The following is an 11,667-nucleotide window of genomic DNA, read 5'->3' on the forward strand; positions in this document are numbered from 1 at the left end:
TAAATTGCACGGTCCGAGTTCGTAGCTGAGAGTTTGAATTGGAGAACATTGAATTCGGACCCTCCTTTTGTGGAACAGTTAAGACGAAATTGGATGGTCCGAATTCAGTCTTTTTTTTTTGTTCAAGTTAACCTAGTCGTAGGGTTCGAGTTCCTTAAAGATGGTGATATAAAAGTGTGAAGTGAACTGGTGGGAGCTTAGTTGCGTCTTCTTCCTTCTTGAATGGCTGCTTCTTCTGTTTCCTCTAGTTAGTTTTTTCAGTTTTGATTTTGATAATGTAGTATCTAAGGCTAAAGTTATGCTTTTTTTATAGTGAGTGAAAAAAAATGAGTGACAGAATATTACTAAAAATATTCTATTTTGGTCAGATTTTGTTACAAACGACTGAAGGAGTAAAATTTATTTGTGAAAACCCACTAGATATTGTTATTCCTTTTATTATCTCTTTTGAAGAGCTCAAAGGTGTAATCTGTGAAAAAATTGATTCTGAGAGGGCAAGAAAGATATCATGTATTCTATACATATATCCCATATCGGTGTTTGGTGGATTCGTCTAGTATCAAACTAAATATGTGACGGACGAAGCGAGCATGCAGGAGATGTTTTCAATGTATATTGAAAACCGGTCTCAGATCTCGTTCATCGAGTTGTATGTTGAGTTTGAACCATCTGAGGCTGACCGAAATATTCTACGGGAAGATTATAATAGTGACAGTGAAGAAGAGTTCGAAAGCAACTATGAATTTGTTGTTCCAGATGGTGATGAAGATCAAGGTGACAGAACCATAGACCCAGATGTGACAGAAGTGGCAAATGCACTCGCAAACGAAGTGTCGTTTGAGGAGCCATCATTCATGCGAGTTTTAGACTTGGAAGCCATGCATGTTTCGGAATTTCCGGAATATATGACTGCAGGTACGCAATTGTAGTAGAAGTGTTTTTTTTAGTTAGACATTGATTGAGTTATGAATAATTTACTTTTTATTTAGCATTATTTAATCATACGTTGAATGTCATAATTGTCAGATCCAACCGGTCCTCGACCTGTTCAGGTGTTTTTTTTTTTTTACTTTTATATGCTACAAGTATTTATTAGAAAATAATATTTAAGTTGTCTATAATATGGTTGTAGCAAATTGCATGAGTTTGTAATTATTATTTGCACAGGTTCGATCCGTTGTACGGTTCAAATGCCATGTACCGGACAGGACCGGTGCAGTTCGTTTGGTTTGCCGGTCGAACCGGCCGATTCGGTTTGATTTTTACATTTGCTGCTGATGTGCTTATTTTGTTTAGTGTGACATCATAACATGTTGAAGGTTTGGATTTATAGCATACTGGATGCAGTGAAATTTGATTTACCTTTAGAATCGGTTTTGAAATATCTGCGTATTAATAAAATTTTTCCTATGGTGGTTGTCCCAGCAGAAATTCCTATCGTCGCAGATGGTGAATTTGCTGTCGGGATGGAGTTCAGTTCCAGAGAAGCTGTTATTAAGGCGATAAAGGAGTATACCATACGACGAAGCGTAGACTACCGAGTATATGAGTCTGAGCCATTGACATTTTATGCCAAGTGTACACAATATAAGTCAGGGTGTGATTGGCTTATCAGGGTTAGCTTGATCAGCAGGAAGTACTGTTGGGTTATAAGGAGGTATAATGGTAGCCACACCTGTACCACAGCCACCATTTCACAGGATCATTCGAAGCTGGACTCTATCACAATTGCAGAAGCAATAAAGCCACTGGTTGAGGCTGACCCCTCCTTAAAGGTAAAATCGGTTATAGCAGAAGTGCAATCAAAGTTCAACTACACCGTCAGTTACCGAAAAGCATGGTTGGCTAAACAAAGGGCAGTAGAAAAAATATTTGGAAGTTGGAAAGCATCGTATGAAGCGTTGCCTATATGGTTTGAGGCCATGTGTCACAAGGAGCCATCAACTGTTGTCCATTTTGAGACTATGCCTGCATATCAAGGCGATGACTTGGTGGATGATATTCGGGTACTGCATCGTGTATTTTGGAGTTATTACCCTTGTATTAGGGCATTCAGACATTGTAAGCCAATTGTCCAGGTGGATGGGACTCACTTGTACGGAAAGTATAAGGGTTGTCGGCTTGTGGCAGTTTCACAGGATGGCAACAACAATATCGTCCCAATTGCGTTTGCTATTGTGGAGTGAGAGACTTATGATGCATGGCATTTTTTCCTTAGTAACCTGCGTCAACATGTTGTAACTCGAGATGGTGTGGGTCTAATATCCGACAGGCACGAGTCCATCAATGCAGCTGTGGAACGCAGTAACGGAGCTTGGTCACCTCCTAGAGTTTTTCATATGTTTTGCATCAGGCATATAGAGTCAAATTTTCTGAGAAAGTTCAAGGCACCGTACCTCCAAAAATTGGTTGTCAACATCGGTAAACATTTACTAAATTTAAGCAAATTATTAATAGATTTTCGTTAAATAAATCTATTGACCTCCATTACTTTGCTTTCTATATGCTGTGATCTACTAGGATATTCGAGGACGGTGGGGGAGTACAAAGTGCGTTACCAGTGGTTACGGGACCGGGGCGAGGCGTACACAAACTGGTTAAACCGAATTCTTCGCGAACAGTACGCATTAGCCTTTGATGGCGAGTACCGATGGGGTCACATGACGACGAATCTAGTGGAGTGCATCAACTCAGTTTTGAAGGGTGCACGCAATCTTCCCATTACTGCTCTTGTGAAGGCAACATTCTACAGGCTAAATGAGTTGTTCACCTGTAAAAGAGCGGAGGCGGAAGCCCGGATCAATGCTGGCCATGTTTTTTCTGATATAGTGACCTCGAAGTTGCATGCAAACCAACTTGCATCAGGAAACATCCAGGTTAGTTGCTTTGACCGCCAGAATCAGGTCTTTGAGGTTCGTGAGATGCCAAGCGGACTGGAGTTTGCAGTCGATCTATGTAGCCTTCGATGTGACTGTGGTGAGTTCCAGGTGGACCGGATCCCCTGCAGACATGTCTTCGCATGTTGTGCCAACCAGCGACTGGATTGGCGACTGTATGTTCATGATGTGTATAAGATGGAACAAGTGCGGTGGGTGTACCGAGCAAGGATTAGGCCACCAGGTAATCTCACTACATGGCTTGCTTACAACGGACCTCGGTTCATACCGAATCCATACCTGAGACGGATAACGAAAGGTCACCCCAGGATGACGCGCTTTCCGAATGAGATGGACACACAGATGTTACATCGTCCTAGGTGATGTACGCTATGTGGTGCTGAGGGACATAGTCATAGCAGATGCCGTCGGTCAGCTGGTTCAGATACCAACAGAGATGCCCCCTAGGTTCACAGTTTTAAGATGATATTGTATAATATAACCTGAATGAGCAAATTGAGGTAACATGACCTACTATATGTAACCTTATAATTAATGACAATCTAGTATTATAACATATCTGTAACATTATATAATATGATGGTTAATATCTGTAGGAGCATATATGTATCATTATATAATATGATGGTTAATATCTATAGCATTATATAATATGATGCTTAATAGAAAAATATCTGTAGGAGCATATTAAGTTCATTGCAACATAAGTTACATAAACATATAATATAATCTTACCATAGTCCAATTCATTATTACATAATGTCCAACACATACAAAGTACTCTATACAAAGTCCAACACATACAAATTAGTCTAAACATTACACAAAGTAATTAGTACATAATGTCCAACAAATACATATAACTCTAAACATAAATCCACAACTACTTTCTCATTGCCCACTTTACATCCTTCACAAAGTTCTTGCATTTCTCGGCCGCTTTTTTGAAGATAGAAGGGGTGAAACGATTAGCGCTCCGACGTGGCGGATCAATCCTCAGATTGTAACCTTTGACGTTGTCATCCGGACTGCATGCCTGACATGTAAACAATTTTGAATAAACAAGCAGATGCAGCACATTACATATTCATTACCAACATAAATACCACAAATCAAGAAGGAAAACCCAATAAGAGATGCCATTTATGCAAACAAAATAAATAAGTAATCTAATATGTAAAGCAAAATAATTAACATAATACCATCGTTACGAGATTTTTCATCCTCGTCGAACTCTTCAATTTCATCCTTCTCATCATCGCCCTCGGCATCCGGGTCATCTACTAGATACGCATCGGTTTCTTGTTCGAGTGCGTTAGTGTCTTCCTCAATTAGCCCCATGTTAAGCTGGTTAGGATTTTGACTATTAAGAACACCGCGTCCACCCTCACTCCTACTAGAGTCGATAGATACGAACCCTCCAGAAGCAACAGATGAGGTATGGCCTGGATACCTCGTATCCAACGAATACCTGCCTGGCATGAACTCAGGCTGATGGCCATATTGTGATTGTGCTGCATCTGCAGCCATGAACCCAAGCAACTGGCTAAAAGAAGTTCCATCACCTGTTTCAAATTGTGACATACCCCAATATTGTTACTGTACTGGTAATGACGGGGTGAACTGTGTCTAAGGTAGATACTGGGTTGAGGACTGAGGTTGTTCTTGTGGAGGCGGATTTGGAGGTGATATATGTTGCTCCTGCTCTTCATTGTCCTCATCCATATCCTAACTACCCTCATCGGTATCCTGATTACCCTCATCCATATCCTCATTGCCCGCATCCATATCATCGTTACCTTCATCATTCTCTTCACCCACAAGATTCGACAAGGCTAAGCGGTCCCTATATTTTAATCGGTACCAGTTCATGTAAGTATCCAATGGATGCTGTGAAGGCATAGGAAGCTCAGAAAGAACGTAGTGATACCTGTTTGTCCAATGCATCACCCAAATTGAATGAGTCGGTGTCGTGGCCCAGTTAAGATTCTTAGGACCAGTCAAAACCTCTCCATGCGCCTTATCCAAATTCTGCTCCTGAGTAGGTACTCCCTGAACGAAACCGAACTGTCGCCTGACCCTATCAGTGGCATGCCACTCGATACATTCAAACGACACCAATGGAACTGTAGCGCTCCAGACAACCGATTGCATGTAGATTTCAGCAAGAATTATGCTCGGATCCACACGATCCACAGCATAGGCAACCCAGACAAACTGGAAAAATAAAGGAAACTCATGATTACAACCCACAATTCAAATAACAATAACAATGACTCATAGTTTTGTCGAATCCCATAACCCCAAAACTAATACTTCCTTAATTAAAACACACCTGGCCTTCCTGAAGTTCATCAAATGCCTTCCTAAAGTGAGCTAGCTTCAGATATCTATATCGTCGGTCACCACGCTCCCAGTTACGCCACCTAATACGATGTCCTCAATTAGCTCAACTAAATCTTAAATATCAAGAAACGGGTACATTGTAACATAATATTACCTGTTTGCTAGTGGAAAACTCCGGGGTTCTCTAGGAAGCAGCGATAGATATGGCAATCGGATCCAAGCCCAACCGAGCAGAAGTGTTAGTGGACCATCTATTTCCTTACAGTTATAACGAGATGCCCTGCATAACGCCCTGTAAAGGTGTGCTAGGCATGCCGAACCCCAACTATACTGTCCAATATTGACAAAATTACGAAGCAAGGGTAGAAATTTCCAGTGCACACCTGCCCCAGACTTATCCCCAAACAGGATCGTCCCGATCAGCAACATAATGTGACACCTCACATACCTAGTAATTAATGACAATCTAGTATTATAACATATCTGTAGCATTATATAATATGATGGTTAATACATCAATAGAAAAATATCTGTAGGAGCATATTAAGCTTTTATGAGACACTATTACATACTCCAGCTGGCTAATACATCAATAAGTTCAGCAACATAATATGACACCTCACATACCTCTGTATACTGATTTCGTCAGTCAATTCTAAATTCTCTTTTAGATTTCGCAGCCAGGTCAGTTTTATGCAGCTTGATCTACAGTCCTACTTTCGAGGTGCAACCCCAAATTGAAGCAAACACTCCGCCTCCATGGCTTCAAAATTACTCATTGTCATCCTTGTGACTGGAAGACCATCTGTGGGAAGACCAAGAATTAGAGCCACATCTTCAAGAGTCACGGCACATTCACCAATGGGAAGGTGAAACGTATGTGTGTCTGGGTACCAACGTTCGATTAGAGCATTTACCAATGCTTTCTGACACTGCACTATCCCAATCTGAGACACATGATAGAACCCAGTAATTCGTAAATGCTCCTCCGCCCTATCGTTGTACTGATCCGGAGGAACTGGGTGGTTACATGTCAACATTCTTAATTTCTACAAAAAAAACATAACAAATTACTAGTCATATAATTAACAAAAACTAACTTACCATCATCAATCATTTTACTGAATCCTTATATAACTAATTCTTTTAACTTCTAAAATTAGTAAATTAATCCTTAAAATTATTCATAACTGCAAAAAAAAAATTCATTACTAATACATTTATTCTTAATGAAAACTCTCTACAATATTACAACATCTTAAATAATATCTAATATTAATTACTCATTTGTTAAACATTTTTTTCTCAATAATAAAAATATTAACAATCAGTATATGCCATCCTTCATATTCTAAAAAATATTAACATTCATATTCTAAAAACTTTAGACATTGTCATAATAAAACCTAACATGGCTTAATTAAAATAATCTTATTAATCATTCAGCATTAACACTTTCTCACAATAACAATAAAAATAACATTAACATTCAAATTTATCGATAACAGTTATAGTTAATTTTTTAAAAAAACATTTAAATATGATTAACTTACACATAATTATACTAAAAATTAATAAAAAATTAAAAAAATAAATAACATTCTCTACTGAATAACCATTCTATTTAGTTCTTTTTTTATTACAACCGAAAACTTTCCATCAATAATAATAACGTCACTACAAAAAAAAGGGTTAAAATGGCGGTTTTTTAAGGTAATTACGGCGGTTACAACCGCCATTATTGCCGAAAATGGCGTCTCCAAGAAACGCCGGAATTCTGGGCGCCATTCTGGTTATTACGGCGGTTTTCTGAAAACCGCCGTAATAACCAGTAGATAATACGGCGGTTTTTTGGCGGTTAAAATGGCGGTTTTTAACCGCCATTTTAACCAAATAAAATGGCGGTTTTGTTGTTGTTTAAAATGGCGGTTTGTAACCGCCATTTTTACCTGGGTTTAATGGCATCCTCCTCGTTTAAAATGGCGGTTTGTAACCGCCTTTTTACCTGGGTTTAATGGCATCCTCTTCGTTTAAAATGGCGTTTATAACCGCCGTTTTTACCTGTATTTAATGGCATCCTTTTCGTTTAAAATAGCATTTTTTAACTGCCGTTTTTACCGGATAAAAATGATATTTTTTTTATCTTTTAAAAATGCAGTTTTTACTATTATTTTTATCTTGCTAAATAAATAATTTTTTTATTAAAATTCCACAATAACAAAATCATAATCCATAGACAAAATATTATATAACTCAAAGTATTAATCATAATATATGATTTTTTAGTATTACAAATAAAAAATAATAACTCCTATACAAAGTATCAAACTAAGAAATATTATTAGTTCTATTACATTGGGAGTTTTCCTAGAGATGCTCAACAAATTTGCTACAGATCATTCCAACATTTTCATTGTTCATATCCGTGTAAATAAATATTACCTGCAAAAGAAAATTGAACGTTAGAAATAAATAGTTGCTCAAATAAATAGCAAACTACCAGCATTTTGAAGAATTAAAAACTAAACCAACAGTCTCACAAGAGGGACTAGATATTAAAAAATTTATTCATTAAATATATATATATATATTCTGTAAGGTAAGGCATCGATGAATAAGTATGGAATGAAGATAAGGAGAAATAGTGTCTTTACATGGTAACTAACTGAGCTACATTAGCATGCTGCTTTACTAATTTACAAAAGGCATCTATACTCAAAATCAAAGACGCTTCCTTTTCCTGCAAGTAAATGACAAAGCATAAGCACCTGATAATTTACCATAATGAACAATTCAAGGTCAAATATGAATGAGACCACCAGAAACCTAAGCAATAAAGAGAAAGAACCTTCTCAGAGCTAGATGACCGAAACTCTTCCCAAAATCTCTTGAAGTCCAATTCCAGTTCATGTTTATCCCTGATTTAAAGCTAGAAAAGGTCATAATCATATGTAACATTAAAAGTGAAGCATGTGATGTAATAATTTAAAATTGAAAATAAAAAATAAAAAACTTGAGAATCAGTTCTCACCAAATATTATACATCAATTACAAGAATTTGAAATTAGAGGCACTAAATGAAAGAACATGAGTTCATATCTTATTCTTATCTTTTTAGTAAATGTGCTTTCCTCCAATAATATAATCCCACCTACTTCCTTCTTTTTGCTTCTACTATTCTAGCTCCATTATTACTTTCAATCATAAATTTAAGGTTCAGTTATTTAATTGAAGTCTGGTTTAATTTGAATATGATTTTCTAAATTTCTAAAGTTTACTAGAAATGAACATTAAAGCACGAAATGAAGAAGGTTATTATTATTACATAGATATTGTTGTTACCAGGTAGTGATGAAGAAAAATCCAGCATGGGAGGCTAAGAGTTGGCAGAAGGGGATTCAGGATCCAACTGAAGTAAGGTTGGCGATGATTTACTAACTGCGATTAAGAGATAAGTATGCTCCATAACCATGGCCATTGCTAGCACAACAAAAGCACAAGCAGCACATACCAATGGCGTTGTGTTCATCCATGTCACCTGCCATATCATTAATTATATATTAATTAAGAGATTTAAGTAATTAATATATATGATTATTATGTACCTGAGAACGTGTGGCTTCTGCTATGAGGCAGAGAGTGAAGGAGGAGAGTCCCAATAGGATTGTGACAAGTACGAGGAACACACCAGTTTTGCTGCTCATCAAACATGTCTTCCCTGTGTTTGGTTCGAGATCAGCATGTGTAACTGCCATTCTTGAATTGAATTCTGTCTTAAAAGAGATGGATTTGTATAAAGAGATGGTACAAGAAACATGAGCTAAAAAATAGAACCATCATTTTTCATTAAGGAACGATCAATTAATAAATTGTGAACATAAACATAAATAAAAGAAACAGAGCCATAATGAAAGAAAAGAGAAACATTAACATTATAAGATTGTGCCAAAAAAAAAAGAGACTAATTGTTCATTAGAAATAAATTAATCAAAGGAGAAAGTAAGAGTGTTGAATTAATCAAAACCATCTTTTCGGAGTTCTTCCAACACATTTCTCATTTTGAATGCTTCTTCATAGTAATTATCCTTTAAAATACAAAGGAGAAAGTAAGAGTGCTGAATTACATAGAAAATAAATACCACTTAACACATTCAATTTAACTCCAAAGAAAACTTACTTGATTCATGTCTATGGTCTGCAAGGCTTCACCACGAGTGAATATAATGGCATGGTTTTGATTTTCAGGTTTCCCTTCACCAATCACAACTGGTAAACCCGAAAGCTTGATGCGATATACTTCCTGTTAATTCAACATAAAACCATTTTCTTATTTGTGAAGACTACCTTCTCCTTCACTGATTTGTTGACAGTAAAATTGGTGTCTATGTTGACAAATCTCTGTCCTCTTTCTTTGGTGTTGAGACGAAGATTTTCCATGACTCTAGAGAAAGCAAAACCAGATCAACATCATAATGTAGCACTTATTGTGATGTTTAATATATATAAAGTTTTGAACATAGAAATGGCCATCAAGCATACATCTTGTAAGATAATTTCTACAATATCCTGCAAAACATTGACTATTTGGGGCTTCAGTGTCTCGAGTTTGTCGTCTTCAGCTCGCTGCTAATGAGAATGAAAAGCCAGTGTTATAAAGACTTCAAAGGGTCTATATAGGAAACTGAGATATTCTGAGAGGAAAGAGTTACCAATAGAGTTAGGAATTTCTCCAATTTCTCACTAAGTGAAGGCAAACCACTCATCTTGAATTCCTTGACAAATGTGTGTTCTTGTATGCTCCATTCAACTTTATCACAAATATGGCTTACAATCCTATCACAATACATGGAAGACCTTGAATAATCAAGAGGATTCCGGTAAAAGCAGAAAGAAAGTTATTGTTTGGTTTATGTTTTCACAATTTGAGAAGAAAAAAGTTGCAAACAATAAAATCATGTTTTCTGATTTCGCAAAATCCTAACAGAGAATACTAAAAATGAAATCAGGAAATAAAAATAGAAACTAAATATGTAAGCATGTGAGATAGTGATATCTTTTTTTTCCTTACATCTTATCTTCCTCATCTTGCAGGAGGTTATAAATGATATCCTTGAGAGTTTCATAGCATTCGACGACTGCTGAATACATGTAGCTATCATTCAAGCTAATAAAAGAATTTGTTGATATGTCTGAAAAAGATATATATCGTATACAACAATGATTAAATAAATGCATAGACAAAAAAAAAAGATTTTCAGTTCAGCATTATTTTCTCTTCAAATCAAACAGCTTTAAAACTTAAAAGTACCTGCTGATATATGTAACAAAACCTGGAAGGCAAGCAGCTTCCTTGAGCGGTTCCCGGTATGCAAATGCCGCCCCATCTTCCGATGGATCAACACCGTAGAACATCGGCACAACCTTCTGACCCTTGCTGCTCTGACACTCCATTATCTTCTCCAATTCCTTCAACCACCACGTCGAATTTCCATAGCTTTTGGAGAAAACCACGATTGAAATTCTAGAATCTTCGATTGCCTTGGAACAAAAAGGATAAGCATTTAAGCAATTCATCAAACACGTGCTATGCGAATCAGTAAATCACCAACCAAAAGCATATTTACAAATCAAAACCGCGAAATGAATGCAAATTTGTATACATGCATGTAAGAAAAAAATCGAAGGAATTTCATGAAGACCTTAACCCCAATTTCTGCTAACAAAGAGAAAATCAAAACCTAGCATTAAAGATATAGAAGTAGTAACAATTAGCAAATACAAAATATGAGTAATTAAAAGAAGAGAATGTGGATTTGTAAATAAACCTAGTTCAACGAAAATGGAGAAGGAGAAGCTTCACAGAGCACAACACGATAGAGCAGGAAACTCTGATGGAGGAGATCACAGCTGGAAGAAAAGCGTTGATGGAGGAGCTTGCCACCAGAGGAGAGCGTCGTGGATGAGATCGCAAATCTCACGCTGCGATGGAGTTTCTTCCTAGTTCTCACGTTGCCAGTTTCGATAGATTGAGTAGCACAGCGTTTATTAGTAAAATAAGAGTTAGGCCCTAATATAAAAACCTGAGATATTGGCGTTTAAAACCGCCAAATTCACTAAAAAACCGCCGCTTTCCACCGGTAAATTATGGCAGCCACACAAACCACCTCAATTTATAAATATAACGGCAGTATTTTAAAAATGCCATTTTATTGATGCCATTTTATATCAGTTTTTTTGTAGTGCGTGTTCCTAATAATAATAATATTTCTAATTAAAAATATGTAAAAAAAATTAGAAAAATCTAACAAATATTGAAAAATTAGTCATAATCATTGTATTTTTATATTCTTCAACTACATTTCTAACGACAACCATAATAATTAAATTCTTAATATTAATAATTATAAATATAAAAAACTTATAA

General features: G+C 36.5%; 2 protein-coding genes across 49 annotated transcripts; one reads left to right on the forward strand and one right to left on the reverse strand.

Moving 5' to 3' along the window:
* Window positions 1–590: 590 nt before the first annotated feature.
* Window positions 591–3,363, forward strand: LOC140184068 (uncharacterized). The gene is made up of 9 exons (XM_072234352.1): window positions 591–774; window positions 1,027–1,052; window positions 1,168–1,227; window positions 1,320–1,616; window positions 1,701–2,006; window positions 2,079–2,182; window positions 2,273–2,421; window positions 2,521–3,120; window positions 3,257–3,363. The coding sequence occupies exons 1-9, from the start codon at window positions 591–593 to the stop codon at window positions 3,361–3,363; spliced, it is 1,833 nt and encodes a 610-aa protein (XP_072090453.1).
* A 4,106-nt stretch (window positions 3,364–7,469) lies between these two features.
* LOC112796468 (callose synthase 7-like) lies at window positions 7,470–11,432 on the reverse strand. Of its 48 annotated transcripts, none has more exons than XM_072235324.1 (12): window positions 11,069–11,432; window positions 10,552–10,781; window positions 10,312–10,432; window positions 9,953–10,097; window positions 9,783–9,869; window positions 9,421–9,684; window positions 8,849–9,012; window positions 8,755–8,781; window positions 8,569–8,681; window positions 8,092–8,172; window positions 7,898–7,983; window positions 7,470–7,685 (listed from the first exon to the last, which is right to left on the reverse strand). In XM_072235324.1, the coding sequence occupies exons 7-11, from the start codon at window positions 8,996–8,998 to the stop codon at window positions 7,965–7,967; spliced, it is 390 nt and encodes a 129-aa protein (XP_072091425.1). In that variant the 5' UTR covers window positions 8,999–9,012; window positions 9,421–9,684; window positions 9,783–9,869; window positions 9,953–10,097; window positions 10,312–10,432; window positions 10,552–10,781; window positions 11,069–11,432; the 3' UTR covers window positions 7,470–7,685; window positions 7,898–7,964. The 48 variants fall into 48 exon arrangements, with proteins under 48 accessions (XP_072091425.1, XP_072091384.1, XP_072091385.1 ...); XM_072235283.1 differs by having other exon boundaries at window positions 8,092–8,161; window positions 8,586–8,681; window positions 8,849–9,016; XM_072235284.1 differs by having other exon boundaries at window positions 8,586–8,681; window positions 8,849–9,016.
* Window positions 11,433–11,667: the final 235 nt, after the last annotated feature.

This window comes from Arachis hypogaea, chromosome 4, assembly GCF_003086295.3.
Source record: "Arachis hypogaea cultivar Tifrunner chromosome 4, arahy.Tifrunner.gnm2.J5K5, whole genome shotgun sequence".
Lineage (NCBI taxonomy): Eukaryota > Viridiplantae > Streptophyta > Magnoliopsida > Fabales > Fabaceae > Arachis > Arachis hypogaea.